Below are 18,097 nucleotides of genomic sequence, written 5' to 3' on the forward strand. Positions count from 1 at the left end.
TTGCTGTCCTCTTGCAGCAGCTATTTTTTTTAAGGTTCTGACAACACTTGAAGACCAGTGGCCTAGAGAGCCCTTTGGACCGTTAAGTAGCATAGACTTCTGTCTACTCATTTATTTCCATTTCCCCCCTGTGTTGAGGCTGCAGGTGTCCCTGTCTTTACCTTCTCTCCTTGTGCCCACTCTCTCTCTAGACCTCTTTCCCCAAAGCACTCAGAGGAAACGAAGGCCCAGCCAATCTGCCAATGCAGGGAAAAGGCACAAATACACCCACTCCACAGCTGACCAGAGCCCATTGTCTGCAGGAACCAATGTCAAGGCAAAGGAAAGAAAGACCTCGCGGCCCAGGCAGGGGCGTCAGGAGCCAAGAGACTCTCCTCAGCAGCACAAGGGGGGCCCCCTGAGCCAGCAGCAGAGGGACCCTAGCAACTCCTCAAGGCATCCCAGAGGGCCACACAAGGCCAAGCGGAAGCGACTGCAGGCCTCAGGGCAGCACCGAGCCCAGTGGCAGCCAGGCTCACGGCCTCTGGGCTCCCGATGGCAGGGCAAGTCCAGACTGGGTCGGAAGCAGGCGGCCAAGGGGAAAGGAGGCTTCAGAAAGCTGGGACGTCCAGGGAAGAAAAGGCCAGCCTAGAGCCCTCAGCTACTCTCCCTCGCTTGGCTTTAGATGACTATTTATGAAATACATGTACTGACTCTTGGGACTGGTAGGGCAGAAGGGAAGAGCGGCCAACAGTAGGTAGAGCCAGAGCCAACGATAGGCAGAGCCAGTTCTAGTTTTGTCCCCATCCCCCTCCTCCCTGCTGAGTCCTCGAATGGCAACACTGAGACTAAGGAGGAGGGAGCTAATGGGCAATGCCATCCCCTGGACTGCTTGTAAGTAAGAAGACAGGCAGGTGGGGCCGACCGGGAGGAAGCTCAGATTGATGGGGCAACTGTCCCAGTCGCCCTAATCAGCCAGCCTGCTTTCTTCACACAGCACATAGTTAGGCACTAGGAGCAGATGTAGTATACACGTTTTGAAAGGAGTTATACGTATCCTCCCTGAATCTGTCCATCAGTGACTACTAAGCATGATAACTGTGTACTGCCTCCTTTATTGGAGGCAGTATGCCTTGGAATACTAGCTGCTGGAGAACAACGGTGGGGGAGGGCTATTGCACTCATGCTCTGTCTGGGGGGTCCCCACAGGTGTGTGACTGACAAGTGTGAGAACAGAATGCTGGGCTGGGTAGGCCTTTGGTCTGATCCAGCAGGGCTCGTATGTTCCTAACTAGGCAGCCTATGAAGGTATAATTCCCTGACTGGTTCTGTCCCCTTCATCCTCTCCCATTCTACTCCTCTTTGCTCTTTTCTTTAAAAGAAAGTTTTGTCAAATTTGCTCATTGAAATTACTTTTTAAATATCTTCTGACACTCCTTGAAACGGGATAGGGGACCAGTGACTTCCAAAGGTTGTTGGATTCCAGCTCCCGTCATAATCCCTGGCCATTGTCCACGCTGGCTGTGGCTACTGGGAGTATTTTTTTTTATTTAGTTTAATTTATATACCGCCCTAAGCCCGAAGGCTCTCTGGGCGGTGTACAAAAAGATAAAAACAAGCACAATATATAAATACAATAAATCAAAAACAAACAAACAAACAAACAATAACGAACCAAACAACATCCAAAATACGGAAATGTTGTTTAAAATACACTTTAAAATGCCTGGGAGTATAAAAAGGTTTTCACCTGGCGCCGAAAAGATAGTAGCGTCGGCGCCAGGCGCACCTCATAAGCAAGACTGTTCCACAGTTCAGGGGCCACTACTGAAAAGGCCCTGGTTCTAGTCATCACCCTCTGAGCCTCTCGATGGGATGGTACTCGGAGGAGGGCCTTAGATGTTGAGCGCAGTGTACGGGTAGTTTCATATTGGGAGAGGCGTTCTACCAGGTATTGTGGTCCCATGCCGTGTAGGGCTTTATAGGTCAAAACCAGCACTTTGAATCTAGCCCGGAAACAAATAGGAAGCCAGTGCAGACGGGCCAGAACAGGTGTTATATGAGCGGACCTTCTGGTCCACATCAACAATCTGGCCGCTGCATTCTGGACTAGCTGTAGTTTCCGAACAGTCTTCAAGGGCAGCCCCACGTAGAGCGCGTTGCAGTAGTCCAATCTAGAAGTTACCAGAGCATGAACAACTGAAGCGAGGTCGTCACTGTCCAGATAGGGACGTAGCTGGGCTACCAATCGAAGATGGTAAAAAGCATTCCGTGCCACCTGGGCCTCAAGAGACAGGGAAGGATCGAAAAGAACTCCCAAGCTACGAAGTCCAACAACGTCTAGAGGGCCACCAATTTCCCATCCCTGCCTTAGAAGGTGGGGAGAGTGAAGTACACAAAGGTTATGTGTGCGTTCCCCTTTGAGGATACCAGTTTTCCCCCCAAAAGCTGTTGGTATCTGAGCATGTTGATACCAGGATGAGATTCCAGGAGCAAATCTCAATTGTTTTCAGATCTCAGAAATATTATTTACATCCATGAAAGGAAACAGCTGCTTAGTCATGGTCACTTCACACATTCTCCATAGTTGTGGTCTTTTTTGGAATTCTGAAAGCACTGGCTTTCGAAATCATTGTAAGAACGAGTCTTCTAGCTCTCGTGGGGAACAATGATGTCAGTGGCTCATTTCAGGCATCAAGTCAAACCATGATTAACAAAGCTTGACATAATACTCACTTATTAAAACAGTCTACCAGAGAGGTCTTTAGGCAGATTCCTCTCTTTCAGCTGAGCAAAACAAGGTCAAAAAGCACTTTTTCAGCTACAGCTGTATCTCCCCATTAGCAAGGATTTTTTTTGTTCCTCTTGGTCAAAATCAAATCTTGGAGGAGTGGAATGGTGAGAACCAGAAATTTAGATTTTTATAATATGATAAATGCTGCTCTGAAATGGGCGATAACAAACATCCTTGACTATATTTGCACCACATTTAGAATATTTCAGTCCATATGGAACATCTTCTAATGTCCATCAAAAAGCCATGGAGAACGTTTCCTGGGATTTTAAGGTGGGTGAGAGATCTCTGATAGAACTCTTTAGGACTGAAAGATAAATTTCAAAGTCATGATTGAACTTGCTTATAAGCCACTGAGCAGCTGTCTGTAAATTGGTCAAGAGAAATCTATTATGTTGGAAATAGACACATCTCATCAACCTGTTCCTCAATTCCATCTTTGATGACTGCTGAATTCAAGCTGGAAAAATATGTTTGAAAGGATCCACAAAAGTGTATCCATTGAATTGTCCATTTTGGTCTCATGTCCTATCAGAAAGCATTTTCAAAAAAGTATGAGTGTCCTGTCTTTCATCATATAAGTCTTAAGCTAAGAAGCTGAGCCCTCATCTCAGCTGGTGATAATCCAATTCTGTATATGATAACCCCAGTGTACTCCTGTTACTAGAAATGCGGCAGAATGATTGCATCCTGTGGGTGGATGCTGGAGGAAAATGCGGTGCTGTAGCATCTCTGCAAGGCTAACTAATCTCCAGGAGAAGTTTTTTAAAAGGAAGGAGAGCATATCAGTATGTTTAAACTGTTCTCTGAATCCCGTGTTGTATGCAGTTTAGTAAACATAATTGGCCTGATCCAGCTAACATGAAACATGTCCAAAGTCACAATTATTCCAGTTGAAAAGCACATGCTAAACTCTCTCATTGAAATCAGTGGGGTTAGCAGATACTTAACTCTTGGCTGCATTGCACCCAACCAATTTTGCAGCCTATATAAATCATGTTATTGCATCTTTCCATCATTATTAATAAATATTCTGTTAAGGAGCTCTTTGCAGGACATTGAAGCTGTCCCCAGACTAAATCTATTTTAATAATTCCTGCAATGTCACCAGGCATTATCCCAGTGCCACAAGATAAACTTTTTTTTAAGTGAAAGCTGGATTTTGTACCTTGCACTATATTCCTATGCTGCTTCTGCACCTGGGTGGAATGGCAGCATAAACACAGATCTGCATGAGTTTCACTAAAATTACAGTCCTAGGCAGTGGGACTGCTGGCCAGATAGACATGCATGGGGTGAGTATTTGGTCTCTGATTTAAAGGATCTTAAAACCCTACCCTCCCCGCTCTACTAGAGCAGTCTTCCATTCTGATTGGAAAGGGTGGAGTTTTTTTGCAACTCAGGATGTGGTTGGGGACAAAGCCAACTTTTCTCTTTTGTCTGCTGTAACTTTCGGTGGCAACGTCTGTTTCTTGCTTGTTGGGGAAGCCTGCTGTGGAGTTCCAGGGGTTACGCCCAGGTGAGCTGGGAGTGAGGTTTGTGTGTGGGAGGTTGTCCTGATTCAAAGTGGCCACAGAGTCCCCTTGAAGTGGGATGTATCTTGGAGTTTTATCAGCCAAAGCATGCGTTTGAGTTCTAAACCTCCAAGGATGGTCGTTCAGGCAGAAAACCCAAGAATTGCCTTGCTTGCTCAGACCCAGTCTGTCCATCTAGGCCAGCATACTGTTTTCAGCAGTGGACAGACAGGAAACCCATGTACAGGGCCTGAAAATAGCGGTCCTCCTCTACGCTCTGCCCCCAATACTGAATATGCAGAGTATACGACCTCTGCAAATGGAGGTTTGAGGATGTCGGGAATGATGCAGCTAGATGTTCTTGGTGTGGAGCTTCATTGAGATCAGCTGCTTATATTTGTCATGGTTACTTCGTTGTGTAGCAGTTTTCATTCCATCCCTCAATATTTTGTTCTTTGAGGAGGTTTCAAAGGTGGGTGTGTCATTGCAAAGAAAAAGTGCAGTCTGCCTGTGAGCTCTTCTAGTCTGACAGCTGCTGGCTAAGCACCTTGCTCCTTCATAGACAGCCAGTGGGCCACATCTGGTCCAGCTCTCCCTTGTGGCCACGCATTCCCTTGCCTTTGTTTCTGCTAGTCACAGCGGTCACTGGCACTGAGCGTGCATTTCTGTGTTTTGTCATGAGCCTGCATTCATGTCCAATCATTTTTCTAGTGCAGTTCCCCATGTGGTCTCCTCTGTACTCATGATCTCATTTGATTAGGGAATTTAGCAGCTTCTCTGCCAATAATTTTTAAAAATCCCACCGCACAGCTCTGCAGTGAAAGAAGAGACAGAAGTTGGAGGGGGGAGATGTATGTGGCTATTTTACAGTTACTTCATTTCACACAATACAAGCCTTGAACTTGCTTTCCTCTTGGCTAAATAATGTGCATGTCATAGATTCTTTCTACCCCTTTGGCCTCATTCTGTTTTACTCGCATATCTTTTTTCTTCTGATAAAATTGGTATCTAAAGTGAAAGATGTCTTCCTGTACAAAAAACAGGGAAGCAGGTAAGAGCTACTATGGGATAGCCCTGTGCTTCCCATATCTTGCCTTGTGTAATTGAGAGATTTATCCAGAATTTCTGATTTGATACAAGAATTCCAGGTTCTGAGCCCAGTGCCTCCTCTGCATCTTTCTTTAGCCACTATACTTTCCACCCCTTAACTTCGTTGTTTCCTATCTCCTCTTTATGATCCTATGTAATTCCTACTAACTACTCTGTACCTAATGCTTGTGTCCAGACTAACAACATTCCCCTTACAGAAGGCTGTACATACTCTGACAACTATGTCCTAACCTAACCAGTTGTGATGTTTGTGAATGTTCTGTGCCATCACATCAGCTCAGCCAAAGAATAGCGGCAGAAACTCCACTGCCACAAAAGTAATGCAGTAATTGGGGGGAGGGATCCTTGTGGTTTAAGAACGTACCTATAGCCCACAGATATTTCTATCAAACTTTAAAAAGCAGGGAAATTGGGCAGCTATAGTGAATGCACCAGAGGAGCAGGACGCCTGACCTCCTCTCTGAGATATTGTACTGCCCTACAAATTTGTCAAAATACAAACACAATTTAGGTTGGTCTTTCACACTCCAATCCACTTCCTATGTACCTTGGAAGAATTTGGTAACGTGCCTCTGAGCATGTGGTGAGTGGATTCTCTCTGACTGTTTTGTTTATCACCATGGAAATTTAGAGGGTTGTTAAACAAGCGTTTCTAAGTTCAGGACTAAAGTTTTTAAGGTTTTGTTTTGAAATGTGCTTATGGCAAGCATAAGAATGGCATGGGGGGTATTTTCAATTTAGCATTGCAGAATGCGAAAAATCCACTCTGGCTATAGTATACAGCCACTCTTGTGATATAATTCAGAAGAACAAAACATCTCATGAATGACAGAGGTCTCCACGTGGGTTCTATAGCTTCCCCTACAGCTCGAAGACAGGAACACTGCAGGAAACTTTTTTGCTCCTCCCTCCTTGCTGAGGCTGTTTCCTTTCCTGTCTCAGCTTGGAGCACACCCTTTCTGGCTGTCTCCCTTATACCTTAGCCTTCTCCTCCCTCTGTAGATCTTTCAAACTTTTGACTGCCTACTTTCTAGTCCTTTCAATCACCTATCCTTTTATTATAAAATACTAACCTATTTACTTAGCTTGGTAGTTCTCTTTCTACCACCTTTCTGTGCTTTCACTTTCATTTTTCCTGCTCCGCTCCCTGCAAAACATGGAAAGAGCAGTGTCTCCCTCTTCAAAGAAGAAGAAATACTCCAAAAGAGCAGGGCAGTACTCAGCCTCAGCTGTAGTCAGCTCCCTTGCGCCTAAGATTCCTGCCAATGCTCAGCAGCAGCTGCTTATTGGCGAGGACGATCCCCTTGAAAGGACTTCGTGTCGGATGGACTCTGTGGCTCCCCGCATGCTTTCCAAGACAGCGAGTCACCCCAAATTACCTCCTTAGTAAGAAGGCCTCTTGCGGACCCGTCTTTGGCCACTTGCGATATGGCACCCACCATTTTGTCGGACCACGCAGTGGCCGCCATTTTGGATCGTCATTTGCCCTCCGTTTTTCAGGCCGCTCCTGCACAAAAATCGCAAAAGGCGCTTACTAAAGCGGGTGCTTCACCCGATATGCCCTTACTTCTGCCTGAAATTAGCGCTGTGACCACATCAGTGATTCAGCCTCCGTGATCCCCCCCACGCCAGGCCTAGGGAACTGGAGCATTTGTCATCCGAAGATGAGGAGCAGAGAAGGTATGTTCCTCCTAGTCAGGGCATGCACACTCCCCCCTCCCAACATGCCTCAAATGTAATGCCTCAACAGCAGCAATTGTCTTTATCAGACCTCCTGCTATCCCCTGCCATACTGCAACAACTTATTGTGGCCATGATTGGAGAGCTGGCTAGCAGCAGGTGGTCTAAGCGGCCTTCTCTTTCAATGCGGGAAAATGCTGACGCTCTCTCCCCAGCAAACAAGAGACCCGCTCCTGAGCCTCTTTGCTCTGATAGGGCGCCCTCTCCTTCCCCTTATGATGTGGCCAGAGGCCACAGCACTCAGCAAGACCTCTCCCTAAGACGCAGGCCACTCTGATGAGGACAGAGATCCTAATATGGAAGAAGGGGAATGGAGCAAAGGCTCTGATTTAGATGACATCGGTTCTGCCAGACTGTTCGTGGAGGCTCACTTCACCCCCCTTTTCCGTAAAGTGGTGGCAGCCCTGGATTTAAAGGTCGCGCAGAAACAACAGGAGCCCCTATCTAAGAGCTCCATGGTTCAGCCCGTCCCTAAACCTTCCACTAGGTCCATGCCTTTACCCACGTCTTTCCAAAATATTATGAAGTTAGAGTGGGACTTGCCCCTCCAGTGCAGAAAGGGTATTAACTATGCCAATAAGTTTTATGTTCTAGATGCTGAAGTGATGAACCAACTCCGCATTCCGGCTGTGGATGGGCCTATTTCTGCTCTACTATCCCATGCCCTTTTGCCATGAGATGGGGATGCCCAGTTAAAGGACCCCATAGAACGTAAGTCTGACGCGGCCCTGAAGTGCTCCCACGAAGCTAATGCGCTATCAATTAGAGCATCCACTTCAGCTTCTGTATTTGCGAGAGCAGCACTGTTATGGACTGAAGACCTTCTGGATGACGTGAATAGAGATCCAGCTAGAGTCAGAAAAACCCTTCTCAACGTTTCTAGATCACTGACATTCATAGCGGATGCCACCATGGATTCTTCCCAATTCTCCCACAGGGCAATGGCAGCAGCAGTAGTCGCTAGAAGGTATCTTTGGCTCAACCACTGGGATGTGGATGCAGCTTCCCGGGCTAACTTAGCTTCTGTCCCCTTTTCAAGTGCCAAGCTCTTTGGCGATGAGGCACTGAATGAAGTTCTGGTAGAGACCAGAGATAAGAAGAAAGTGATGCCATCCCAAAAGAGAGATGACAAGCACATATTTAAACACAATTCCACCCCCTCCTACTTTCAGTCCTTTCGGGGATCCAGATTCAACAATAGAGCCCGTGACTTCAAAAGCGGACGCTCCTACTGGACCAGGCAGAGGTTTATGCAGAAGCCTCAAAACTCTTCCGCCAGAACCTCCACTAACCAGACCAGACAGGGACATCAGAACCAAAGTTTCTGACTCACCGCTGCCCCTGCAAGTAGGAGGCTGTCTAGCCCACTTTGCCTCCCGCTGGCAAGACACGACCCAAGACAAGTGGGTACTCTCCATTGTCAAAGACGGATACAGGATAGAACTCACAGAATACCCACCCACCAGATTCCTTCCTTCTCCCGTAGCCAAGTCCATAAAAAAGCACCAAGCAATATCATATGAGATTCTTCACCTGTTGGATATCTCAGCCATAGAAGAAATTCCATCAGAAGAGCTATTCTCAGGGCTTTATTCCATCTTCTTGGTCGGGAAAAAGGACGGATCCTGGCGCAGGGTACTCGACCTCAAATTCCTAAACCAATTTGTGACCCACAGATCCTTCCGGATGGAGACACTAATGTCCATAAGAGAAGCCCTCCTACCACAGGATTTTCTAGCGTCAATAGGCCTAAAGGAGGCCTACCTCCACATCCCTATATTTCTGTCCCACAGGCGACTGCTCTGCTTCTGCTACAACGGTCACAATTTTCAGTACAAGGCCCTACCATTCGGCCTGGCGTCAGCCCCATGCCTATTTACCAAAGCCATGGTGACGCTAGTTGCGGGACTTTGCATGCAAGGACTTCACATCTACCCTTATTTAGACGACCTCCTGATCTGGTCCAACTCCTTTCGTCAAGCTCAACAGGACGTCTGCTTTGCACTGAAATTCCTCCACGAGCATGGCTTCCTCATAAATTATCAGAAGAGCCACCTAACACCTTCTCAGCAACTGCTTCAACTCGGGGCAATTATAGACACGGCTCAGCAATTCATTTCCCTGTCGCCACAGAGGGTTTAGAACATTTAGAACATTTAGAACATTTAGAACATTTAGAACATTAGAACACTAGCAACAACCCTCTCACAGATTCGATCTCCAGACGTGATGTTGCTTGCCAAACTACTAGCCATGATGGCGTCAGCGACAGGGATTACTCCTTGGGTGCGCCTGCACTCCCGCCCACTCCCAACCTTCCTACTTCAGTTTCAATCAGACATTGCATTACGCACCCATCGTCACATTTCCCTTCCAGCTCCGATCAAACGCTCCCTCACCTGGTGGACGGCTATTCGAAATCTATCCAGAGGTGTTCCACTGCAAGACCCTCCCAGGACAGTCATCACCACCGACACCACTGCCAGGGACAACACGTTCAAGATAGTTGGTCGACAACAGAGGCAACCAGGAACATCAATTTATTATTTTTTATTTATTTATTCAATTTATTAGTCGCCCATCTGGCTGGAATACTCAGCCACTCTGAGCGACGTACAAGGCAAAAACATATCAACTGGTTGGAATTGAGGGCAGCACATCTGGCCCTCCGATACTTTGCGCCAATCCTTCCCTTTCCAGACGTCCTCATACATACCGACAACACAGCGACACGGGCTTACCTGATCAAACAGGGAGGTACCCGCTCCAGAGCTCTGAATCTCGAGGCCACCTCAATGCTTCTATGGGCAGAAAAACACTTCTCATTGGTCTCAGCAGAATACATCCAAGGCCGTCTCAACATAGTGGCAGATTGGTTGAGCAGACAACAGCTCTTCCCAGGCGAGTGGGCTCTGAATGCGGAGGTATTTCTGTCTCTCCAAACGAAGTTCAGAAACTTCCAAGTAGACCTATTTGCGTCAGAAGACAATCACCAGACGGAGAGGTTCTTCTCTCGATTCAGCAGTCGAACAGCAGAAGGACTGGACGCCTTAGCACTAACCTGGCCAGAAGGCCTACTCTATGCATTTCAACCGACCCCATTACTGTCCAGAGTACTGAAGAAAATCAGGTCAAAAATGGCTCATGTAGTCCTAGTGGCACCATATTGGCCCAGACATCCGTGGTTCTCGGACATAGTGCGCCTGGCACAAGACCTGCTGTTTCACCTACCAGTACGCCACAGTCTGCTTCATCAGGGTCCTCTCCTGCACCCAAACCCACAATGGCTCAGATTAGCCGCATGGAGATTGAGCACAACCGGCTGCTAGCATCAGGATTCTCTCCTGAGGTAGTGTCTACCATCCTGTCTGCAAGGCGCTCTTCTACCATTAAAAGCTACCAATCTATGTGGAAAGCCTTTTCCTCATGGTGCGCCAAACAAAATATCCACCCAGAGACAGCTGTGGTAGCTCAAGTTCTACAATTTCTACAAGATGGTCTCCAGGCTGGCATGCGGCCAGATACTCTAAAACGACAAACATCGGCTCTCTCATCTATCCTGCTTCCCGACAACAATACCTCACTAGCAGCACATCCTTTTCTCAAACGGTTCCTTCGAGGGGCTGTTGCGCTAAGTCCTCCAGTACAGCATAGATTTCCATCTGGGAGTCTGCACACCGTCTTCACAACTCTTCAGAAGCCTCCTTTTGAGCCGCTATCTTCAGTCCCTCTCAGGATCTTGTCATTCAAACTGATATTCCTGATTGCTATCACATCAGCTCGCAGAGTGTCTGACAGTCCCTCTCAATGCAAAAACATCTGTGCATATTTCACAAAGATAAAGTGGTGCTGAGAGTTGATCCAGCCTTCGTTCCCAAGGTGAACTCTCCATTCCATAGGCAGCAAGAAGTAATACTACCTTCATTTTGCCCTAATCCCTCTCATCCCAAGGAAAATGCGTGACATTCCCTTGACGTCAGACATGCTCTGGAAGTCTACCTCTCTAGAACTGAGACACTACGTAAATCTGATTCCTTGTTTGTCTCTTTCCATCCACCTACCTTAGGGAACAAGGTATCAAAGAACACTCTAGCTAGGTGGATCAAGGCCTGTATTTCTCTAGCATACGAGGCTTCACACCGGCCCTCTCCACTACATCTTACTGCTCAGTCCACTAGGTCAGCAGCTACTACGACAGCTTTTTCCACCAATGCCTCCATAGATGAGATCTGCAGGGCAGCTACATGGTCCTCCCCTTCTACCTTTACACGGCATTATAAAATTGACCTCTGTGCATCAGCGGAGGCTTCCTTTGGTTGCAGAGTTCTCCAACAGGTTTTGCCTCCAGCTGACCCACCCTAGGTTGTAGCTTTAGTACGTCCCACGTGGAGACCTCTGTCATTCATGAGAGAAGGTACAGTTTGTACTTACCGTAAACGCTAGTTCTTCATGAATGAGAAGAGGTCTCCACGGCCCTCCCTAAGATGAGTGGCTATATGGGATTATAGTTACAGTGCCACACCTGAGCACATTTCTGACTTCCTTCGTTACTGTTACATGTTTGCATGTTCTTAACACCTGTTGTGTTTTTTCCCTATATTGTTCTCAAAATAATGAGCTGAGGCTGTTGGCAGAGCTTTGCAAGAACGAAAACTGAGCCTCAGCAAGGAGGGAGGAGCAAAAAACATTTCCTGTGGTGTTCCTATCTTCGAGCTGTAGGGGGAGCTATAGAACCCACGTGGAGACCTCTTGTCATTCATGAAGAACTAGCGTTTACGGTAAGTACAAACTACCATCTAAAGGCTCACACACAAGCCTCTTTGGGGGGTAGATACCATTTGAATATACTTAAGTGAGAATTCTTCATATATTAGAAGTCAGTTTTGGCATTTGCAGCAAAAACTTGCATCTCAGATCTTATGTCAGAAATATCCTTAGATGACATTTAGGGGAAATTGAATATTGACATCACAATATTACAACATTGTACCTAGCCTTGTTTATTCAGCAAGTCTAAACACAAGCCTGGTCTGATGCTAGTAAGAGTTTTCTCCAGTATGGATTTGTGAATGCATGCTTTTAGAAAAGGGAGTATATAAGGGGTAAGACGGTCTTTCAGGTATCCTGGTCCCGAGCTGTATAGGGCTTTGTACACCAAAACTAGAACCTTGAACTTGGCCTGATAGCAAATGGGCAGCCAGTGCAATTCTTTCAGCAGCGGAGTGACATGTTGGTGATACCCTGCCCAAGTGAGTAGTCTCGGTGCCACATTTTGCACCAGCTGCAGCTTCCAGACCAACCTCAACAGCAGCCCCACATAGAACGCATTACAGTAATCCAGCCTGGAGGTTACCAGTGCATGGATAACAGTGGTCAGGCTATCTGGGTCCAGAAATGGCTGCAGCTGTCTCAACAGCCAAAGCTGGTAAAAGGCACTCCTAGCTACTGAGGTCACCTGGGCCTCTAGCGACAAAAATGGATCCAGCAGCACCCCCAGGCTACGGACCTGCTCTTTCAGAGGGAGTACGACCCCGTCCAAAGCAGGCAACTCACCAACTATCCGAACTCTGGAACCACCAACCCACAGTGCCTCCATCTTGCTAGGATTCAGACCCAGTTTATTGGCCCTCATCCAGCCTACCACCAAGTCCAGGCAGCGGTCAAAGGGTTGCATGCCTTCTCCCAATTCAGATGTTACGGAGAAATAGAGCTGGGTATCGTCAGCATACTGCTGACACCTTGCCCCAAAGCTCCTGATGACCGCTCCCAAGGGTTTCATATAGATGTTAAACAGCATGGGGAACAAGATGGTACCCTGCAGCACCCCACAGCACAACTGCCAGGGGGCCGAAAGACAGTCACCCAATGTTATTCTCTGAGAGCGACCCTGGAGATAGGATCAGAACCACTATAAAACTGCCTCCAATACCCATCTCACCAAATTGGCTCAGAAGGATACCATGGTCAGTGGTATCAAAAGCCGCTGAGAGATCAAGTAAGAATAACAGGGTCACACTCCCCATCCTCCCAATAAAGGTCATCCATCAGGGCAACCAAGGCCGATTCAGTTTGAAGCACATGAATCCCACCACAGAATCCTGGGAACTGTAGTTTGTTAAGGGTGGTGGGAACTATAACTGTGAGGGGGAAACTACACTTCCCAGGATTCTTTGGGGGAAGTCATGTGCTTTAAATGTGAGCTGGATGTGCTTTAAATCTATTGTGTGGATCTGCATTGCTTCATAAACTTTGCCTGCATACAAATCATTTTAATTAATTTTTTTAATGGAAGTAAGCTACGAAGTTTACTGGGTGATCATGGGCTATGCAACCTCTCTCAGGCTAATCTGCTCCTCAGGGTGAATCAACAAAGGGGGACCATGACCACCCCAAGGAAGAATGGCACACTTAAAATGTAGAGGGAATAATAATTTGTAAATAATAATTTACAACCATAGTGTGAAATTAGATACATATCAAGACATAGTATGAAGAAATATTTATATAAGCGTGAATGTTAAAGATGTTTATTATTTACACAACCTGTAAAGATATTTATAGTGCAATCCTATGCATGTTTACTCAGAAGCAAGTCCCAATGTATTCAATGGGGCTTACTCACACAGGGAAGCATGCACAGGACTGCAATTCAGTGATAAGGAATTTAACTCGCCCAATCCAAAATTCAGAATCATGCCACTTTAAGCTGTTTTGCAACTGTTTTATTTATAGTTATTGGATTTTAAATGACATTATTTCTTCTTGTGAGCTGCCTTGGTTTCTAACCCTACCTTACAGGTTTGTTGGAAATATTCCATATACACACACACACTGGAGATGTAAAAATACATACACCCCATATAATAGTTTGTTGTCAAAACCAGTTGGCCATTGCAGAACGTTTTTTAAAAAAATTAAGTATTAGTTTCCTGCCAAATAAAAGCAGTGACATCTAAGTACGCCCTGCCTAACTGCTTTGGGGAAAAAAGGATCGGAGGGGGAGAGAAAGGTTTACAACGCAATCCTTTTCTATGTTCACTCAAAAGTCCCACTGATTTTCAGCACAATCCTAACCATGGTTATTCAAAAGGAAGTCCTACTGAATTCAGTGGGGTTAACTCACAGGTATGTGGAATTAGCATTGCAGCTTTACTCCCAGAAAAGCTTCATATTGGGAAGGTTTTCAAAACAGGTTATGAATAAGACAAATAAACTCCGCTCTTCAACAGTCCAGTAAAATTTAAACTTGTTTGACTCCTTCATGAGAAAAGTATAACACTGCAGCATGTACACTTTTTAAAACTTCTGTTCAAAAATTATTTGAAAGATAAAATGTATAATATGCCATGTTTTGCAAGTAATTAAAAAAAACCTGCATGTACACTTTTATGCCTATCAATATCCTGTTGTGATCTCCTGTTGTTGTGCAATCCTATGCATGTTTACTCAGAAGCAAGTCCCAATCCATTACAGAGAAAGTATTCTTTATGATGCTGAAAGCTATATATTTACTGAATTCCTGATGTGAGACAAGCAGAAAAAGGAAACTAGTTTTAGCTATTGCCTGGGGATCAACAAATCTTGTCAATCGTATGTATGTACTGCCTTCAAGTCAGGTGACCCTATGAATAGGGTTTTCAGGAGGCTGAGAGGCAATGACTGGCCCAAGGTCACCCAGTGAGTTTCATGGCTGTGTGGGGATTCGAACCCTAGAGTTGAGGGGGTTGTGGTTGACATTTTTATTTATTTATTTATTTATTAAACTTATATACCGCCCCATAGCCGAAGCTCTCTGGGCGGTGCACAAGACTAACATCAAAATACAATAAACACATATTAACAATTTACACACATTAAAAAGATTTAAAATTTTAAAAGATAAAACAATTCCAACACATACTAAAACATATTAAAATGCCTGGGCGAAGAGGAAAGGTTTAACCTGGCGCCGGAAGGATAGAAGTGTTGGCGCCAGGCGTATCTCCTCAGGGAAGTTGTTCCATAAGTCAGGGGCCACCACTGAAAAAGCCCTTTTTCTTGTTGCCACCCTCCGAGCTTCCCTATGAGTAGGCACTCGGAGGAGGGTCTTTGATGTTGAGCGTAGTGTACGGGTAGGTTCATATAGGGGGAGGCGTTCCATCAGGTATTGTGGTCCTGTGCCGTGTAAGGCTTTGTAGGTTAGAACCAGCACTTTGAACCGGGCCCGGAAACATATAGGCAGCCAATGCAAGCGGACCAGAATCGGTGTTATATGTTCGGACCGTCTGGTCCCCATTAACAGTCTGGCCGCTGCATTCTGCACAAGCTGCAGTTTCCAAACCGTCTTCAAAGGCAGCCCCACGTAGAGCGCATTGCAGTAATCTAGTTTAAAGGTTACCAGGGCATGAACTACTGAAGCGAGGTTCTCTCTGTCCAGATAGGGGCGTAGCTGGGCCACCAGTCGAAGTTGGTAAAAAGCATTCCGTGCCACCGAGGCTACCTGAGCCTCAAGTGATAGGGATGGTTCTAAAAGGACTCCCAAGCTATGAACCTGCTCTTTCAGGGGGAGTGCAACCCCATCCAGAACAGGTCGAACATCCGCCATCTGGTCAGGAGAACCACCCACCAGCAGCATCTCAGTTTATATCTTTTGAACCAGACCACCTAGAAACTTACTTTTTTAAAATGAAAGCTAAGAGTCCGTAGGGTGAGGTGACTCACCTGGAAACCCAGAGAGGACCCCCAAAAACTGGCATCTCCACCCAAAAACCGGAGACCTGTCAACCCTAGCCTAAACAATGTGCTTATTGAGAAGGTTAATCATCATGGAAGAGATTTGAAAGTCATCCTGAAGCTTTATGCTTTCTTAGAACTGGACAAACTCTCTGGATAAATAACTTTTCTTTAAAAAATTTCCCTAGTCTTCCACGCCATAGCCGTGCTAGATCAGACTAAGGCCCTGTGTTCACTGTCTAGATGGGAAGAATTGTATATAATGTGCTCTGAATAATCTGGAGAACCAGCAATATCACTAAACATGTACTGAACATATCTCTGGACCTTTTACATTTAAAGCATAAGATTGGTCTTTCAGCTGTTACATTCCCCCATCAAGCCCCACATAACTGAAGATCTTGAAAAGAACACCACTAGATTGTTTCCAAGACACAGAGTGATTAAGGATCTAGAGCAGCCTTTCCCAACCAGTGTGCCTCCAGATGTTGTTGGACCACAACTCCCATCAGCCTCAGCCAGCATTGCCAATGGTCAGGAAAGATGGGAATTGTGGTCCAACAACATCTGGAGGCACACTGGTTGGGAAAGGCTGGTCTAGACGTTTGCGAGACTGTAGTTATCAAGATCCCACCAATGGATAGCAGAAAACTGTGTGGATGAAGTGCCACATCTAAAGGAAAGTAAAAAAAAAAATTGCATGCATAAGATAACTACAGCTATGAAAACAACAGTATAGAATAAAATGGGATAAAATATGTATTCTTTAAAATTGGCACAACTTTCTAGGGAGTTTTAATTTTTGTTCCACTAATGTACTGTCAGCTGAGCCACATTTGGATACAACGTCACACATTTAAAAGTCAATTCTGTCATATTCTAGTGTGACCTAGAAACTGAATCAGGGTCAGGGCTTTAAGGATAGTAGAGGTGTGTGTCTGTCTGTATTCTATCACATGACCCCCACCTACAGTTTGAAAAGGTACAAGTGATTTACCACTACAGTTGGAACTTGGCTTTGGCCTAAACTACACAGTGTGTGTAGTTCCTCTATTATTTTTCCCATGGGGAGAAAAGAAGTAAAAGGTGGGTATCTGATTATTAGCAGACAAATGGCAGATATAACATCTAGTCTGGCCCTTCTTCACGACATACTTAAGTTGCACTGACTTCCTTGTAACACTTTCTGGGTTGTGCCCATGGTCTTTTAACTTATAAAAACAACTTGCTGTGAACTAAGATCGTGCCATCTCTTGCAATCATTGGGGAATGTTGCACATTGCATCCCCCACATCTGAGCAATGGGTTGTATTCAGTATAGCAAAACGGAAATTGTTCCATCAAGAAAGCAGAAATGCTTGTGCTGATGGAGCAATCTCCTCTCTCCGTTCTCTACGTGTTGTTGTGGGGGTTCTTTCATTCCTCTGGAGCAGATTTGGGAGGTGTAAGGTAGGGAAGTCCTGTTGTGCTAGCAGAATCTGTGTGCTGGCTTCTGCTGAACAAAACTATTTAGTTGAATATGGCCCAATGAACTTAGAAAGACATTACCTGTTAAAAATTTAAATTCACTTAAATCAAGAGGAATACAGTTATTATTCTTCAGCTGTAAGCTACCAGCTGAGCTGGAGGTGGCTTTCCATAGTATAGATCCTGTCCACACTAGTGGGCATGACATTACCAGCCTGCAGAGCCACTGTCATGCCACAGAGTGAAGCCTTTGGGGACCTAACATAGGCTTCAGCCTGCTCAGAATCTTAAAACTCAGTGTTTGTTTGAGAGAGAATTCTGCTTACCAAAATAGGGTACTAGAGGGGTGGGATCACTACCCTAGGTTGGAAGCAGACAATTTTTTAAAGAGCTGCTGATAAAATGATGGAGGAGGGTCTTCTCATAATGTACCCACACATTTATTTTGTCTCTGGTCCTCTCCTGCATAACCTGCAAAATCTTTTTTTGCAAGAGTGAGAGAATCTTATTTGAAAGCAATTCATGAAATTACGCCTTATGTGAGTATTTTCTACCTAAGTTACCACTGCCCCCCAGTAGTCATGTTACATAATAACCTGTGATAAAGTTCTTGGATGGTTTTAATTTCCTTCTTTCTGCTTCCTCAGGATGGCTCAAGGATACAGGAACATAATCTGCCGATATGAATTGGACCCCTTTCAGGAACAATTATGGGTCCTCTTGCCTTTGCAGTTCATTTTAGCCATTGTTGGGAATGGCTTTGCCATCTACCGCTTCGTGG

At 45.6% G+C, this 18,097-nt stretch overlaps 1 protein-coding gene across 2 annotated transcripts in view; it reads left to right on the forward strand.

Annotated features, from left to right (window-relative positions):
* Positions 1 to 18,081, forward strand: part of PPAN (peter pan homolog) — a 30,919-nt gene extending 12,838 nt beyond the window's left edge. Inside the window, exon 12 of one of the 2 annotated variants that reach the window (XM_061613730.1) lies at positions 192 to 3,646. In XM_061613730.1, the coding sequence (XP_061469714.1) occupies positions 192 to 631 (440 nt within the window). In that variant the 3' untranslated portion in view covers positions 632 to 3,646. Of the gene's footprint in view, positions 1 to 191; positions 3,647 to 17,963 lie in introns of those variants that run through there. The other variant, XM_061613731.1, reaches the window with a different exon arrangement.
* The last annotated feature ends 16 nt before the right edge of the window (positions 18,082 to 18,097 follow it).

The sequence above is a fragment of the Rhineura floridana genome, chromosome 3 (assembly GCF_030035675.1).
Source record: "Rhineura floridana isolate rRhiFlo1 chromosome 3, rRhiFlo1.hap2, whole genome shotgun sequence".
Taxonomy (NCBI): domain Eukaryota; kingdom Metazoa; phylum Chordata; class Lepidosauria; order Squamata; family Rhineuridae; genus Rhineura; species Rhineura floridana.